Here is a 19,133-nt window from a genome sequence, read left to right on the forward strand (position 1 = left end):
GGAATATGGCATTTTAAACCCACATCATAGCTCTTCGTTATCTTTGCGACATTGGCACGAAGGCGCTCCATTTCAGCCGAAGGTTTCCTTCGGGAGGACTCTCCATAAGGGGTATGATGTTGGGTATTAAGGCTAGCTTCACTCGGCATAGTGGAGTGGGAGAGGCAGAAGAGACGACAGGGTCGGATGAGAGATGGAGCCAGCAGAGCTGGTAGAGAGGTACGACGGCGCCAAACTGTTGATGCTCTTTTTCGGAGGGTCAACTTAGGTGAAGGAGTGGTGGATCTTGCATAAGGAAATAAGGAAGGAACAGTCGTCAAGCTTCGGGCACCAGTGTGGTGTCTGCCTAAGGCTCTCCAATGCTTAAGTCAACGATATGTGGTAATTTTAGCAGAGTAACAGTAAATGTGAAAAGTCGTTACCTCATTTTGGGGACCTGTACCCCTTTTTATAGAGAGGTGGAAGTGGAAGTTTGCACAAAATTTCGATATGAGACTTTGTGCAAGTTGCAAGTTTGCATAAAGATTTTGTAAAGTCAATCATTGTTGAACTAGCATTCGAAAAATAATTTTTACTGATTTTAAAGGAAATTTTTGGTAATGCATGAGTTTAGTTATTGGTCCATGACTATAGGAAATCAATTCAACTGCAGAGGTAGCTGATAAAATATGAAACTGGTTTAAAAAAATGTTAGTGAGTATAGCTCAGAATGGTATTTTGTAGATCATGCGAGACTAGTTTTCCACATTGCTGCATAAGTAGTCCCGAAATCTTCATGTTATAGTCGTGAGTTTTATGGCAATTCAAAGATTTCTGGTCTGGTTAATTAATATAATATACTATTCATAATGATATTTACAAATCATTCGAGTTTAATTTGCTACATTTTACAATTGTATACGTAAATAGTACCAAGGGTTTACCACTCCGTTACAATCATCTCCTTCTATACGTAAATAGTCCCCTACAATCATCTCCTATCACTCCATTAGTTTTGATGATGTGGCAAGGGTTTACCCCTAATCTGAATGGGTGAGGTGGCCAAAGTGGAGCCCACCTCTAGCATAATTATTTAACTCTTTTATTTTGCTGGAATAATTAAACAGTAAATAAGCCTTTCTTTTATAAGAGTAATATAGGAGGGGGTAATCGAACCTATGATCTCGGATGAAGAGGTAAATGCTTCTAAAAGTTCCTTGAGTTACAAGCCTGTCGCAAGGTGCTTGTATATGTTTAAGTTTAATAAAACTCAAAAATAGAGGATACCCCTTTAGTTAGTAATACAATAGGCATAAAGAATCAAAATCCAAAGACTAAAATCCCAAAAGTCTATTATTTGTGCCCTTTCGCAAGGAACCCCATTAAGACTAGTGTTTCCTTACCAAAAGCAACATTTAAAACCAATTTAAAATGAGCCCTTATTCAATTTCAAACTTTTAAATAGAAGATACAGAGACAGAATCAACTCTAGCTTGATTCTATTAAGAAATCAATCGAAGTGAAAGAATACGGCGAGATTGCAACCTCCACAGCCTCACCATCCTCACCAGCCTTCTCAAGTAGACTCTGGTTCAGTATCACCTGCATTTAATTTAAAACCAAAGTAAAAAGATATGGACAGAAAACATGGTTCGAAGCATTGTTATATTCAACGCTATCAATATTGGTTCATCATTGTTCCCACAAATTTAATCTTTTAGGAGGATATGGGCCAATTACTTTATTTTATTTTATTTATTTGTTAGGACTTTTCACGTATAAGTCTATTATTACTTTATACTCTAGAGAAAAACACCCCACCATACTTTCAAATAGAAAAATGGTAAGCAATTTTGAGCCTCATATCCTCATACTCATCCTCACTTTTGAGCCTCTTTCCACAACTAGAGGTCAATACATGAATTTTACATAAGTTGACAGATTAGGGTATGCTTAGATGCTTTTAAGTCACCATTATTCTAAAAATTTAAAATATGTGATATAGGTCCACTATTCTTTTATATTTCAACAGTTCATAATTGAATAAGTCAAGATAAACTAGTATAGACACAGAGCATCTCCAAGTATATACAAAAAGCAATGTAGGGTCATGTCTTCAACAATATGAAAATGTTAAAGGATACAAGCTGACTCAGATACCTTCTTTGGCTCATTTAAGGAATTCTCATCCATTGGGTTGTTTGACGTGAGCACGGTTTTGGTCGACTCAGACAGATTAAGGGAATTCACCTCCAACCCGTCCACAACAATCTTGAGATTCACTATGTCTGTTCCGAAGTTCACAATCTACAGAAAGAAATAATCACAAAGAAATAAGATGTCACAGAATATGACATGCACCATATTGGTAGAAACTGTTGAACGAAGCTGCATGAATTTGGAATGAAGTCATAGTTAAAAACGAAACCTAAACATAAAAATAGTGAACAATCGATGACTGCCTTAAAGATGATTTTCTTAAATTAGTTTGAGTATGGACTTCGGCAACTTCCACTGCCATCTACTAAGGGGTAGAAGCATAATACTGCTACAGAACTTATCCTAAAATGTCATGTATTAGCATGGAGCAATAACCGTATTGAAATAAAGGTATTCTAAGCAAACAGAAAATCATTGATTAAGAATGGGAGAGAGAAGTTAACACAAACCCTAGTTCCTGTAAAAGTTGGATTGATGGATACCAGATGTGCCCTCAGCATCAAAATTGTTTGTTCATTTATTTTTGGGAGAAGGATGTTCAAGATAGTTATATTATTTTAAAAAAACATTAAAATATAATATGCACATCATACTGGATTTTAAAGTAGAAAGACTTCTGTGCAGAAAAAAACAGTAAAGGTTTAAGATTCACAGCCTTGACATTAAAATGTAATTTTACTTTGTAACAGCAGGTAGATACGGAGCAATACAGAAAAAGAAAAGCAGACAGATTCATCATACTGAACAAAGAAAGATGACACCAGACACACAGAAAGAACGCAGTACAAGCAAACACATGTTACAAAAAGAATGGACAATATTTATAAATACACGCCTTATATTTAACTGACAATTCATATAAAACTTATTGCTATAGTATTTCAGATTCATGCATTGATTGAGTTGTCTCTAATATTTTCCATTTGAAGCAACAAAGTCGTAATAGTTCTAGAGCAATGTGAAATATGATCTTCTTTCCATACTAGGCATTCCAAATATGTATTAGATGGCAAGAAACACTACAAGGGCATCGAAAAACTACAATTTACACAGAACAAAAAGAGGTCAGATGAAAACAATCTCAATTAAGCATCACGAAGCATAAAACTGACTGAGATAATGTACTAGCACAAACCTTGATTCTTAGGTAACTATTCTCATTTTCTGAATTTTTCCAAGAAATTGCAGATGCAAGAAGTTGCTCCACTTGATTAGTAGACGAATTTGTTTGGAGTGTTGCATTGAAAATAGTTGCTCCACTTGATTTGTTAAAAAGACATTGCATCCAGTAGCTAGGAGTCCCATAGAGATGTGAGGAGTTAAAGACGATTGCAGCGAAGTTCGCCCTTGATGACAGAGAAGTTTTCAGTTTTAGTAATAACTACACAACAATGATCCCCTCATGAAAAGTTAATAAATAAAAATTGCATTGGAGAAAAAAAAATGAGATGAGAAAAGTATACCTCTTGTCATTGGAAAAGAGTGGTGCATAACTTGCCATCTCAACAACATCACTGCATTTGATAAGAATAAACAATGAAAGTACTCAGTAGCTGCCCGTCTTTACAAGTATATAAATCTTTTGGTAAAAAATAGGTGTAAAGATTACTACCTTAGAATCCCCAAGTACATCTGTGATCTATTACCATTTATCATTTTTTATTTCAGTTTAATACTATGTCTATAGGTTGGGAATATAAGAAGCCTTCAACTCCATAGAAAACAGATGTGCAGCTGGTCACAAAAGGAAATATGGCAACACACAACATGGATTTGTGGCAAACAAGAGTGCAGGAAATGCTATGCATTTCTTTTGCACGGAGAAATACTGTATTCGCAAATATATAATAAAGAAGTTAGATCTTTAATTATGTGTAGACATATCTATATAAGATAGCAACCTATGCATATTTTTCCTGCTAGAACTTTGAAGAAAAATAATTTCTGTAAAGAAAACATTGTAAGCATTCTGGAAAATATTACAGGAAACAAATTCTTGAAATGCTACAACAAACCTGTTTTTCTCCAGCCCAATAAGAAATCCAGCTTCACCTAGTGCTGCTATAAGACTTCCTGTTGTGACGGCATACTCACTCACAAAAGCCTGAATCATATTGAACGTTAAGAAAATTAATAGAAGCCATTCAGAGCAGATTAAATCATAAGAAGGCACATTACCCTACCTTGGGACCACTACGTGATGTATGATCAAACTGATGAGCCATAGAAAACATGGTTTCGGCATCTCTATAGACCTAAATAAAGATCAGAAGGTAAGATTACTATTGCTAATGTCATTCCATGTTGCCAAATCAATGATCCGACTCATTGACTGGTAAAGAAAAAATTCATTAGCAAGTGTAATACAAGTGGTGGTGTTATGAAATTTACATGAAAATCATACAAATCAGCTGGATGATCCAACTTTTGAGAAGATCCGTCACAGTTTGAAATTATTTTGATGTCTGGATAGGCACGTTTTATAGCACTATAGAACTTAAGGTAATTTCCTGGTCAAGAAAAAGAGGAAAAGCTTAAGCGTCGTTGAGAATATAAAATCCTTTATTGCATATATTACATTGAATCACAAAATCTAAAATTCAAGGTCCCTGCATCCTCTGCCAATTGCTTATGCGTTGGATGTGCAACTTTAACATGTGTTAGGCATTTCAATGATGCGAAACCGTTGTAGGTCAAGTACAAAAATTCAAGGAATAAAAGACAATGAAGTAGACACAGGTCATCATTTGATTCACAAAAAATAAGGAATTGCAAGTTTGCCTTTTCAGATAGAGGATTGTGGCAGAAGAACTGAAGTTATTGTGTAAAAAAATTCAGATCTTAATCAGAGTTATTTCCCCAAGCATATTGCAAAGTTGCAATTGTTTTAAGGACAAAAGAGTGAAAACTGCACTAAATTGTAAGGACATTCATACAAACAGATTAAGTTATGCATGACTTTGCATGCAGAAAGTCATCCAACGTCCCATATGTGTAAAACTCAATCTGTTCCAGCTAACCAACTAAAGAGCAAACAAAAAGCATGAACTAGAAAATATACAAACCTAGGTAGTTCTTTCTTCCGCAATCCTCATTCCCAATACCAACATATCTCAAGTCAAAGGGTTCTGGGTGTCCCATTGCAGCACGGAGAGAACCCCAGGTAGAATTAGGATTGCCTCTAGCAAACTCAAGACCATCAAGAGCTTCCTGTAAACAAGAAAACGTGAAAGTTAAACCATAAGTTTGAGATTTACTAACACATAACAGGTTTACTAACACAATTTAGAGTTAAGTAGCAAAATTTATCTTACATAGGGCATCAAAACTTCATCTTATCCACAGTTCTTCTCATTTATGTTCAAATTGCATTATATAGACATATAGCATTCATACTTATAATGTTAATGAGTCGATACAAGTTCTCATATCACATTGAGAGTTCAATGCATAGTTTTCCTAGTAGCAGCCAATACACCACATTAATACATACTTCACATAATGTAAATGCTTTTACTGCATTTTGTCGCTATGTTTTAGTGTTTTTCAATGAGTGACAACACCTTATGTCAGCTGCAAGCCTGCCCTACCCTCACCACAGCAACCCCACTTGTATGAACATCCTTTTGTGGGAACTCAAATGAAGCTAGGCTTGGAGACAATGAAACCACTTGACCAGAAAAAGAAGGCAAAATCTAAATTTGATCTCCTAAAACCATATTTGCAAAGATGTTTCATACACCAAAGCACATAGAGCCACAGATTTATAAAGATGAAGCTTATTTTGAAAAGCCTAAATGTCACTTACATATATTTCACTTACAGATATTTGCTTTAGTTGCAAAGATATAATTCCGATTAGAAATTAATTAATGGTTTGCCACATCCATTTGGTATCAGTTACTGATTAGCTAATGAGATATGGTCAGCACTGCAGACATACCTGTACAAATGGTAAGACACTGGAAGTATCAACTTCATCATTGTGACTGATTCCTATGAAATTCATACAGTCAGTATTGGCAAAGGTGAACGTGATCATTGGAAAGATAAAGGAAGCGCTAAGAAAATGTGAAGTACCGTTATTAAATACCCATATTGGCAATGTACCAAGGTCCTCTGCTAGCTGCATAAATAAAATTTTCAAAAACTGGTACCGACAGAAGCAGGATTTTAAACGTCTCTTGAATTACAGAACTAAAAAAGATACCTACTTGGAGCAACTCAAAATAACCAAGTCCGTCGTCAGTCCAGTACGTCCAAACATCACCAAAGTGTCCAGGTCTCTCTTCCCAGGGTCCAATTGTTTCTTTCCAACGAAATGCATTTCGTAGCCATCCACCTTCAACGAAACAGCCGCCTAATGCAACACAATAGAAAAAAAATACAATTTTTTTTTAATATAATAGCTCCACTGTATTGACCATATTAGAACATGTATCATCTGTTATCACAAAGAGTCCCAAGTTATTTTTGTCAAGTGGTCAGGCGATCAAGCCAGCAAGGTTACCCACTAAAAAAATTCAATAGTATATAATGTCCAAAAGATAAAAATGAAAAGAATTTCAGAGAAAACAGTGGATGTAGTTCATATCTGCAGGTAAAACTGATAGCAGCCAAAGAAGGACAAGGTTACTTTTATTTAAGCTTCTTTAATAAAGATCTGCACCTTTGTAAAGAAACAGGATTTTTTTTTTCCCATTAAGATTTCAACCATTTTCCTTACAAAGTTTCTGTGAAGCCTGCTTTTCGCTCGGAAGCTTGAGAAAATTAGTAAATACCATAATTTACTAATTTTAGCCGAGAGTTATGTATGAAAAGCTCAAGTTTAGTAACTGTCTCGTATTAAGACAAGTAAATCCAAATTTACCTGGAAATCTCATAAATTGAGGTTTTAAATCTTCCAACATTTGAACAAGGTCCTTCCGAAATCCATGTCCCTGATCCAAAATAATAGTTTCATAAAGAGTAAAAAGACACATAAGGTATGCATGTAGCAAAGCATATCACACAGCTCCTTACAAGTTACACGTTGAAAGCTGGCAAGCCAAGGGCATAAAATTTAATAAATTAGATCAACTTCCAACATGACCGAAATTTAACCTGCAAAGTTCAAACTTGTATTCCTGCAATTTTTCAACTTCTTTTTAAAGTATTCCTGAATACTCTGTTTCGTTCTTTTTTTCATCATAAGAAACACAATTTCACTAATCATAAATGATATAGAAAAAGGAGACAAAGTATCATTAAAACATCATCCCAGCCTAATAAATCCGGTAGGAAAACAACAGCTCCAAGATCAAGTCATAGCAACTAGACTATTGATCATACCAACTGAAAATACCCCACTGAAGTCAATAAAAATGACATATTATGTATAATTCTCTCTAAGTTACATGCCTACACAAAACAGGAAAAAAGGTACCTTATATGTATCCAGGGGCATGACTGACACTTGATCAAACCATACAAACCCTTTTCTGGTTGTTGTCAATTGCAGTCTTGAATTAGGATTTGTTCCTTGGGCATCCAACATAACTTCGAATTTTGTCCAGTTTGAAACTTCTGCACCAGAAGCTCTGCAAAGGCAATGAAATGTACTGTCAGACTCTTAAATGGAGATAAAACAGTCAGTAAGGAACTGCTGATTACAAAACATCAGCAGAACAGAGGATGCTCACATAATGTTCGCAGCAGCAAGTTTCTGCAACCCATCTGAGCCCGTCAATGATACAGACACATTGATTGATCCAGATGAGCGGACATAAAGAACAACACTGTAGGTCTTCCCTTTTTCAATATTCTGGACAAAACACAGGTAAGAAACCAGTAGCAAAGAGCCAGAAAGAAAAATGTATTAAATATTTACACGTGTGTGTGTGTGTGTGCAGTTTTGTTGTTCTTGTTCTCGTGCTGTGTGCGTATGCACGCACACACACACGCACACGCACACGCACACGCACGCACACACACACACACACACACACACACACACACATATATATATATATATAGAGAGAGAGAGAGAGAGCAATGTTCCCTTGTCAGACAAATACTTATGTTGCAAACTGTGAATTTGGAACATAAGCATTTAGAATGAACCAATTAGATGATAGTTTAAGGGTTCATACCATGCCCCAGAACCCAGGGTTATAAATTCCTACACCATCATCAGGGCAGCTATTGGCACCTTGGCTATCACATAGCACCTCCATTCGGAGTGCAACTTTGTTGCGGTCAAAGCATGAAGAACGGTCCGTTGACACTATCAAAGATGACTCATTCCCAATTATTGACCAAGGATCAATGTTGGAAGGAACGTTTGGGCCCCCAGCTTCAAAACCTGTGGGAAAACGTTATTAAGAAGCCTCAGCTCTAAACATTCAGTCAAAATTACGAGCCAAAACCTAACTATAACATTTTATATTTAGCAATACAGTGAATTCCACATTTCATATGATTCCGAAGAGAACTTTTTAACCATGTGCTGATAATCTGATGTCATTCAACCTGTTGTTGAACTTAAAACTGACAAGACAGAAAAGAAATCAAAGGGGAAAAAAAGAAAAAAAAAGAGGGATCTGGTCGTGCATATTAAATGCAGAGAGGGTAGATAAAGATGGAAATCAGTATGTCACAAAACAGTAGAATCTTTCTCTATTTTGTACTCAACCACACTTGCACAAGCAGGTGGCACATTAACTCAAATACAACAACTTTGCATAAAAAAAACATTCATAGGATAATCCTAAACATCACAATGAAGAGTTAATCCAACAGTAAAATGTTTCAGGAAGACGCCATAACCCTCCACTTCCAAAATATCAGATTTGAAAAGAAACTCAGAAAATGTAATGACAACAGAAAGGCATTCAAACAGTTACTTCAAGCACGAATTATTCTGAAATGTTCTAGCTTCACAACCTAGCAACATAATAAGCATCTTATGATGCGAAACTATCTGGCAATAGAATATTTTCCTATATGTTATTTTCACTTTTTGTATTAGCTGGAATTCAGAGAGTAAGGGAAGTACCTCTGTTGTTCACAAGCTCAGCCCATAGCCCGCCAGCACCAGCATTGTTAAACTCCTGCAGTGAACAAGCATTTGAGAGAATGCATATACCTTAAAATTAATAGCATCTTAAATGAAACCACAATGTTAGTAATATAAAGAGACAGGCATGTTTAAGCGACAGAAGGTTTATAATTGCCACATAAATCAGGATATATCCGCACATAAAATAAAATAAAATAAGAAAACAAATGAAAAGAGATTTTAAAAATTGTAAGAACTACAGTAATAGCTAACAAGTTATAGATTATAGAAGTAACAAAAAGCAGTTGGAACTGAACAAAAATTCACTATTCCAAGCCAACACACTAACCTCAAAGAAAATTCCAAACAGTGTTTCAGATATTGGCCGTCCCGATGCTTCAGAAGCATCCACCAGCAGCTTTGCTGTCTGGTTCGTATCAACTCCAATAGCAAAAGATTGATACACAGAGCAAACCAAAACATATAGCAGAAGAACAACATGAGGGGACTTGCAGGAGCCCATTGCTCAGTTACCACACCCAATACTTCCACAGCTAAAAAAGCATAGACAAAGGAGATACTCAGTTACATTCTGATCAATTAAACAGAAAAAGAACAAGGTAACACAAAAAATGCAAAATGGTCTCTAAGTTAATGAGTAATCGCCAAAATATAGAAATCCCATAAACACTTTTTGGTTCAATCAAACTGATAGATGTGTGGTAATATTATGAAAGACCCACAAATAATTAAGACCAATTAAATAACTACAAAGTTGATCAACTCAAGGAGATTCTAGTGAAGCAAGGTCTCTATTAAATTTAAAATTGATATAAAAAGATAAAGAGAAAAAACCCAATTCCACAAAGAAGAAGAGAATACCCAGAAAGATGGTGATTTCAGCAATGCTCAGATAAGAGTGCATTATTAAGTTCTCATCCATTTAGTATAAATTTCAGTTCAGAAACTCTTGAGTCTTGAGTCTTAAGTCTTGGGTCTTGAGTCGTCTCTCTCTTCTCTTGTCCGGGGCTTTCGCCCTGATTTGTAAGAACTTGAAACAATTGTTTGCCATGAATGTTCTTTTCTGTAGAGTATTTTAAATCATATCATTTACTACTAAAAGCCAATTAATTTTCTCTTTTTATTTTCTCCCATCCCATAGTTTTGCTGTCAAACTTGAACTTTTTTTATTTTATTTTTAAGGGTTTGTCATCAATATAGATCTCTACATTTTCTATTTCCTGACATATATACCCATCACTCTATAAATCTATGAAACCCAATTTCAAATTTAAATGATTAGTAGGATATAAAGTCGTAGATTTCTATGCTTTTACATCATCACACCAAACTTCATATTTTATTTATAATTTATTTCAAGCATTTCATTAATCGCCATAATTGTAATTAATATACTCCTATTAATAGCATATCAATCACCCCATTTCTTTTAGTTGTCATTCCTTCTCACACTCGCCCTAAAATTACAAACAAACAAAAAATCTGTAAATTACATATCCAATAATGTACCTATGAAAATATAATATAAATATATACATATAAAATATAGGTATATTATTTACCTAAAAAAAAACAAAGTCAGTTACTTTGTAATTATGCGTATATTTTTCATAATTAAAAATAGGTACACAATAATTTATATAAAATATAGGTACATTATTTACCCACAGTAAATTATTTTACAATATACCGTAAATGTGTATAGGTACATTATTTGGAATAGATAATTATGTACACTTCTCATACTAGGTAAATTATGTTTTCATAAAACAAACAAGTAATAGGTACATTATTTTTTCAACATAATTAGTATGTACAGTTTTATTCATAAACAATTATAAAGTGGATTATTAGTCATGTATAATTCATAAAAAGAAAATAACATAAACATTTTATTAAACAAACTGATTACCTAAATTTGAATTTATTGTTAAATTTTTTTAAAAATGTTTCAAAATTAATTCCTACATCCATTACAACCATTTGGAGATCTTTCCAAATTCAACATCTGTCATTATATGCAATCCAATTAAAACTGTTTCCATATTAATTCCTACATTAATATACAAAATGCAATAATGGCTTAGTTTGGGGTATTTTTAGAATCTAAAAAGTACAATAAATCATATTTTATGCTTAATTAGGTAACTTGCTGAGTTGGATCCTAGTCATGAATTTTTACTTATACAAATTGGGTATTATTTATAGGAACAAAAAGTGAAGGGTTTTAGGTACTGCAAATTGAATTTGAAGGGTGTAAGCCAAATTTACTATATTTTTAATCATAGTAATGATTTGTTACTTTGTCTTGCACAAATATCTACAGAAGATTATGAGTTAATTTGGAGTGCTCATTAGGAATAAATATGATTTTGTATTATTTTTAATTACTTGTAAGAACAATTGACTCGGACTTCTCCAATTGATGTATTAATTCCAGATACAGTGTTATTTTAATCAACCAAGCAAAAGCCATAAATATATATATATCGATCTCATTCATGCAGTGTGAATGAAATTCAATTCAAAGTACACTTACTAGACCAACAGTGTGAATGCATTAACGTAGGGCCCACCGGACCATTAAAGTTCTATTCACAAAAGTTAGCCACAGACCCTAAGCTTGGGCCATAAGCCTGAAATTTCCACAAGTCTTCTTGTCCATTAATCTCAAGTCTCAAGTAAATTTTTGGTCACTTGAATTTTTTTAATATGAAAAAAAATTACTATATTATCCTTATTTATTGAAAGTTTCAATACTCAATAAATTCTTTAATCAAGGACAATATTTAGTATTTTGAATGTTTCACTATTATCTACTTGCATCTTTATATATATCAATAAATATGTATTTTTTGTAAGGAATTATGTAGTGGGAATTTTCTTTGGTTAATGATTTGTAACTTGTCTTGTTTGTAAGAACTTGATTAGTATCTTAGATCAGAAGTTTTGCAGAAAGCCAGTTAACTTTGTTTCTTTTCTTTTATGCATCTCATAGATTGCAACCTTATGCAAAAGTCACAAATAATCCATGTAGTTTTACCTTGATGGTTAGGGAGACCATCTTTACGGTCCAGCTTGTGCACCATCTCTCTAATAGATGTGAAGCTGAATACAAAATGAAGGACGCTTTGACTTCCTTGCTCCGAAACTTTAGCAATCAGATTCAGCACTAAATATACTCCTTCCTACTTAAGAATTTCGTGCTCATCAATATAAATTATAATATGAGAAATTTTTAAGAGTAATCATAACACCGCACGTAATATTAATTTGTCTTATTTTTAATATGTGATTGGTGGAAGATTTATGCTTTACTATATAAGTATCAATAAATATATACTATACGTACAATAATAATATTGGGTTGGTAGACATATGTTTCAGTTAAGTCAAGGTTTATATTTGCAAGAAGATAATTATAGTTTGTGGCCCTGCCTTGGATGGGGGGCAAATTTAAACGGTTGAGTGAACACGGAAAGACACCGTTACCAACCATCTCAAGTCAAGTCAAGCAGAGTCAACAACTGCAAGACAATGGCGAGATAGAGTCTGGTGTGCGTTGGAAGGCAAATTACCATCTCAATTCTCAAGTCTAGTCCAGGTTAACAGTTTGCGTGGGAAGAAAATTAGGAAACATTTGCCCAAAATTCGAGTAGGCTCCATTGTCTTGCCAGAATTTGCTCCAATACACAACAAAAAAAAAAAAAAAAAAAAAAAAGAAATTCAGTTCCACTTAGTGCATCCTCAAAAAAAAATTCCAATATAAAATTAGAAATTGTTGAAATAAGAAGAAAGAAAAAAGAAAAGTGATTATCTGATTTGTATACTCTTCAGCGTGCAGCTTGTTTTTGTATATCAAGTCAATCAATATAGTGTGATCCAAACTAATTGAAAACTCCAAATGTATTCAATTACTTAAGTCAAGCCAATCCCTAACCACTTAATAGCATGATGGAAATTACAATTTGTCTCTAACTTAATTTGTAGCGGGGGTTGCAAAACACCCACTAGTGTAGTGGTTTGGAGCAAATGGTCCCTCTAGGAAAGGTCATCGATTTGAGTCATTGCATCCGTGTAGTGTGTGTGAGTTTAGTATGATACCACCTCTCTTAATAGGAAAGCTCTTAAAAGAATAATTAAAATAATAATAAACCTTTTGGAAGGAAAAATTCCACCACCATTTTGAAAGCTTGGGAATTTGTAGAGGCTTGTTCCTGGAGAATTCGTGCATCATTGAACTAGACCGACATTGCTCATCATCCGACTAAAAGTTGGTTGGTTAGCATCGTAAAAGTAAAAAATCTATGTGGTCCTTTCAAATCTTATAAATTCTTACTATATAAATCTTTTAAAATCCAAACGTAAAAAATCCTAATTATAAAAATCTTATAAGTCATTACATTCCTAAATAGTTTTTTAAAATCCATTGAACTTATTTATCCAAAAATAGTCTTTTAAAATCTCAATTGAATACACCCCCCAAGTTTATGCTGGACATGTAATGTTTTAAGTTGTTAGATTATTCTAATGACTGAGATGAGTTGAAATGCAGATAAATACGTGGAGTATAAATGTACAGAATCAAGCAAACCAACCTGTGTCGATTACCAGGTTTTAGGCAGAAAGACTTCAAAGAAATTGCCTTTGAAATCTCTTATTTCCAATTTGTTCAAGTAGTTGTATTTAGATTGTAAAACTCAGTAGTGGATTATAAAGAGGCCAATAAATATGACATAATATGTATAATTCTAGTGTTGTAAAACTCAACAATTTCTTCGGAAAGAGGCCTATGTCTTCGGGGCTGTGTATATATTTACTTGCGCTTAAACCTTGAACCCTTACTTTGTAAAGAGCCCTATATCTTGCACAATTAAGCCAAATTTGATTATATAGTGTTTTCTAGCTAGGGAAAAAAACCAACAAATAAAATTAGGGGTTTTTTTTTTGGTTGTAGGATTGTCTTGTGTAGGCGCCTTGTTTTATTTTAGGAAAATTAGGTATTAGACATAATTAAGTTTACTAATTAGGAAGTGAGATATTAGGTATTTTAGTTTGGGTTTTAATACTTAATAAAAAATAGCTATTTTAGATTAGGCCCAAGGCTGGCCTGATTCATTGGGCCACTTAAAAATGACAAATAAAAAGACAATTCTACCCTTTCTCTTAAAAAGCCTGCCCATCTGTAAACCTACAAATTAAATGACGCTTTGCCTCTCAACGCTTTAAAAGACGACGAGTTCCTTCTCTTTTCGTTCGTTTTCTTCGCTTCGTGAGTTCCGCCATTGAGCTCAATTTTCTGTAGGTTTTGCTTTTATGTTCTTTGTTTTTCTCGCCTTCTTTTTCTCGCTACGCTTGCTCGACGGTATGTCAATGACTGCGCTTTGGGTGATTTCTATTCTCCTTAGTTTGGGTATTTCGAGCTCAGTTTTGTGGCTCGATTTTGCGGCGCGATCTTGTGGCGTTCAATGCTAAACCCTATATTCTTCGTTTCGTGATCAGATTTGATTTTAAGCTGCTGTTTGGTTGTGGAGATTTTTGGCAGTCCTAAGTTTTGAGGTATGAGTACTTTAGAACCTGTTTTCGTTTATATCGACTTGTATGTTTATGGAATTTAGTTTTAGTACTTTTATCGTGGTTTCCTTTTGGTTTCTATTCGAATTGTTTTGATTTTCTGTCATAAACTACATCTGTCTGCAGTTTCTTGTTCTGATAATTCAATTTCAGAATAATTTTTGCAAGTATATTGGAATGTTACAACTGCTGACCTACTTAAATGTGATTTGATATTAGTTTTAGTACTTTGATTATGCCTTTACCTTTTGAGCAGCAAGTAGATTTTGACCAGAAACTGCAGCAGCTTGTTCGAGACTAAACGCAGCGCAGTTTCTTGTTCGATAATTCAATTTCAGAATAATTTTTGCAAGTATATTGGAATGTTACAACTGCTGACCTACTTAAATGTGTTTTGATATTAGTTTTAGTACTTTGGCGTAAAACTGCATTGCGCTTTCTTGTTTCATAATTCGATTTCGACTAATATTTGGAAGTCTATTGAATTTTACAACTCGCTCATGTACATTATTTACTGATTTAAATTGTTTTCTGTTTTTGTTGTTGTTTTGTTTGCATTTTCAAGGCTAATGGAGGTGTGTGTCATTGCCAAGTGCACATATAAGTCGGAAACCATTATGTTTTCAGTTTCATCAGAGTCATCCATGGTTGATATTTTGAAGACTTTGTGTCTAAGGTTTAAGGGTTTGCAGTTGGGTTGTTTTACGTTACGGTATTCGCTGCCCAGTTATCCGAGTTGTTTTCTAGAAACGGATAGCGATTTGGACATGATGAGGTCATTTTTGTTTGTATCAAATGAGAAGAGTGTTGATATTTTAGTGAAGGATTTATGCGGGAGCAGTGAATATAGTGGTGATTTTTGTGTAAATAAGTAGTTGATAACATGTGAAAAGGGCGAGTCGTCGTGTTCTAGTACTTGTCGAAGACAGAAATGAATTTTTGGGCAGGTCGAAGAGAGCAAGTGCTAAGCCTTTGTTGTCGAATGAGTGGGAGACGTACATACATCATGTAGGGCAGAAGTTTGACGGTGGTGCAGAGGAGTTCCGTTTGAAATTGTGCAAGTACGCTCTTTGAAGTAGGATTTAATTTTTTATATGCCGGCAATGACAAGAAGCGGGTGGTTGCTATTTGTTCGAATAAGAAATTGGAGGGTTGTAGCTGGCGTGTTTATGCTTCTCGTTGTGAAGCTACCTGTTTTGTAATTCGGACATTAAATAATGTGCATACATGTGTGGGTCGGATACGGGAATCAAAGAGTAAGATGATGAAGTCTCGTGTGGTGTCCTCCCTCATTGTGGACAGAATTCGTGCAAAACCAGAGCTGAAGCCAGTTGAGATTATACACGAGTTCAAAGATTATTATGGTATAGACATTTCATACTACCATGCATGGTTTGGCAAAGAGTTAGCTAAATTGAACGTTCACGGTGATGAGTCGAAGTCCTTCAACGAGTTAGTGTGGTATGCGGACGCCGTAAAGGAAACTAACCCTGGTTCTCTCTGCACTCTTGAATGTGAAGCTGGAATTAATCGCTTTAGACGGTTTTTTGTGTCGTTTGGCGGTTGCATTGCTGGATTTCAATATTGCATACCCTTGTTGTTCGTTGATGCTACGTTTTTGAAGAGCAAGTACAAGGGGCAGCTTCTCTGTGCTTCCGGAAAGAATGGAAATCAAGGTATGGTTACTGTAATGTATTGCAGATTCCATTTGTTGCAATTTTTTAGCGTAAACCGCATTGCAGTTTCTTGTTTCATAATTCGATTTTCTTAGTAATTTTTGTATGTCTGTGGGAATGTTGCAACTGCTCATGAACTTAAATGTGTTTTAAACTTAGTTTTAGTACTTGGATCATGGATTTGCCTTTTGGTTTCCTTTCAAATTTGAGCAGATTTGTTTTCAAAAACTGCACTGCAATTTCCCTTTTTTGCTTATACTTGTGCTTTTGGTTTTGTTTTGCAGGGTTTTATCCTCTAGCTTTTGGAGTTGTTGATTCTGAGACGGAGGAGAATTGGACTTGGTTTCTTCAACATTTGGCTTCTATTTTGCTACCGATGGGGAGAGTGGTGACCTTTTTTTCGGATCGCAATCAAGGTTTGTTAAATGCAATGGGGTTTGTGTTTCCTGGATGGCCTCATTCTTATCACATATCACCTCAAACAGAATTTGATATCGAAGTACCCGAAGTCAGGTTATGGGAAATTGCTCCAAGACCGTGTTATCAATTTATTTAGTAGGTGCGCATATACTGTTACAGAGGAAGAGTTTACGGTAGCAATGGAGGAGTTGGTGATTGTTGGGAGTTCGAAAGTGAAGACATTTATATCTGATTTGTCTAGAGATCACTATGCGAACGCATATTTCAAAGGAATGCGGTATGGGGAGATGGCAAATAGTTTAGCGGAGTCATTTAATAATTGGGTTGGTGTGTTTCGAGATTTGCCGGTGCTACCTTTGATAGAAGGGATTCGACAAAAATTGATGGTATTGAATTCTCAACGACGAATTGAAGCGGAGAAGTGGACAACAATTTTGTGTCCGGAGATGGAAACTAGACTGTGGGAAAATGCGGAGGCCGGTAGGACTTGGGTAGTTCGTCGTTCTAGTTTCACTGTTTTTGAAGTATTTGCTGATTATTCTGTGATGGTTGATCTTGAGCAAAGGACTTGTTCTTGTCTTCTTTGGCAAATTGACAGTTTTCCTTGCACGCATGCGGTAGCTGAAATTCTAGCAAAGAAAGATTCAATTTATGATTACATGGAGTGTTACTATAGGACTGACTTCTTTCGAAAAGCCTATGAGAGTCCTATTTTTCCTATTCCAGATATTGGGAAAGGCTTGGGCAGCAACAGTTTTCCAGCTGGAGTTGTGTTTCCGCCAATTACAAAGAGGCCAGCCGGAAGACCACCAACAAAGAGGATCAAAGCTTTTGGTGAATTTAAAAGGCCATTGAAATGCAGTCGGTGTAGTGTTACTGGGCATAATAGGAAGACTTGCAAGGCTGTGATATGAACATTCCTTCTCAGTTGACGATTGCTTACGTTAGATATGGTTTAGTGAATGTATAGTCAGTTTCTGCGTTGCACTTTTTGCAAAACCCGCATTGCAGTTTTAGTTGCTTTTAATTGGCTACACAGCTTCTAATTGGATATTATGATTCTTTTTTGAAGTTAATGAAAATTATACAATTGTTTCATGAGTGGATATTCGTTTTTGACTGCCATTGAATGCTTGTTTTCAGATTTGAGCAGATTTTGTTGCAGAAACTGCACTGCAGTTTCTGTTTATTTATTGCAGATTTTGAACAGAACTTGTCCCATAATTCAATTTCAGAATACTTTTTGCTAGTCTATGGGAATGTTATAACTGCTCATGGAGTTAAATGTGTTTTGATATTAGTTTTAGTACTTTGATTATGCCTTTACCTTTTGAGCAGCAGTGCAGATTTTGACAGAACTGCAGCTTTCTTGTTCGATAATTAATTCAATTTCAGAATAATTTTCAGAATAATTGTTCGAGACAGAAACTGCACTGCTTTTAATTTGTTGCAGATTTGACCAGAAAATTCAGTGCAGCTTTGTTGTTTCCCTTTCGCTTTTGTTGCATCCTGTTCTAAGATTATATTACAGTTTATATGTATAGGAAATATGTTGTCATATACCATAACTAGAAATATTTACAAACATTCACAAGAATTAAGATACATATTGTCTTGAGTTAACAAAAGGCAAATCACTAGAGATGATTAATTACACAGTGTTTGTGGTGTAGGAGTTTTGTGACATATTGTGCTCGATATTCATTCATGAAATTCTTGTCCACACTTTTTGGAATGGGCTGTCCTTGTGCTATTTTATCCATGTAGAACATGACAAACATGCCGCAATCCAACCTGCAAATGAATACGAGATTAGCTTTTGGTTTTGAATGATTTCAAATTGTAATGAATGGTTGAGTAGACACAATTCTTACGAAGATGAATTTTGTTGAGCACATTCTGTGTCATCCTCAAATGGAAATTGATATGGATTTTGCAGAATCCAACTTAGAGTGAGTTCTTCATTTGGGGACAAATCAACCTGTGCAGGTGTAGGGGGCCCTTCTTTTTGCTTCACAAGTTTTGATATTTTTTAGTTTCTAAGAACTCTTGTGCTTGTGGTCTGATATATTCTAGCCACCCTTCCACAATATTAACCTGTTTAAAGAAGAAGAAGAAAAAAAAGAGAAAAAGAAACGGTAATCAGTGCATTGCATATTATAGTTTTGGTCTTTAATTAAGCGATACGTATAATCAGAATTGCA

At 34.9% G+C, this 19,133-nt stretch overlaps 1 protein-coding gene and 1 pseudogene across 2 annotated transcripts; one reads left to right on the top strand and one right to left on the bottom strand.

Moving 5' to 3' along the window:
* Nucleotides 1-1,223: 1,223 nt before the first annotated feature.
* Nucleotides 1,224-10,300, bottom strand: LOC148915004 (alpha-L-arabinofuranosidase 1-like). Its single transcript, XM_089042403.1, has 18 exons — nucleotides 10,121-10,300; nucleotides 9,588-9,792; nucleotides 9,236-9,290; nucleotides 8,331-8,542; nucleotides 7,881-8,002; nucleotides 7,625-7,778; nucleotides 7,070-7,139; nucleotides 6,414-6,559; nucleotides 6,280-6,325; nucleotides 6,143-6,195; nucleotides 5,265-5,409; nucleotides 4,591-4,709; nucleotides 4,383-4,454; nucleotides 4,215-4,303; nucleotides 3,663-3,713; nucleotides 3,335-3,545; nucleotides 2,140-2,286; nucleotides 1,224-1,581 (listed from the first exon to the last, which is right to left on the bottom strand). The coding sequence occupies exons 2-18, from the start codon at nucleotides 9,759-9,761 to the stop codon at nucleotides 1,468-1,470; spliced, it is 1,980 nt and encodes a 659-aa protein (XP_088898529.1). The 5' UTR covers nucleotides 9,762-9,792; nucleotides 10,121-10,300; the 3' UTR covers nucleotides 1,224-1,467.
* Nucleotides 10,301-16,042: 5,742 nt separating this feature from the next.
* On the top strand, nucleotides 16,043-17,903 carry LOC148915005 (uncharacterized; annotated as a pseudogene). The gene is made up of 2 exons (XR_016122845.1): nucleotides 16,043-16,509; nucleotides 16,794-17,903. The product of XR_016122845.1 is annotated as an uncharacterized LOC148915005 (transcript).
* The last annotated feature ends 1,230 nt before the right edge of the window (nucleotides 17,904-19,133 follow it).

The sequence above is a fragment of the Prunus mume genome, linkage group LG8, assembly GCF_029339155.1.
Source record: "Prunus mume cultivar Tortuosa linkage group LG8, ASM2933915v1, whole genome shotgun sequence".
NCBI lineage: Eukaryota > Viridiplantae > Streptophyta > Magnoliopsida > Rosales > Rosaceae > Prunus > Prunus mume.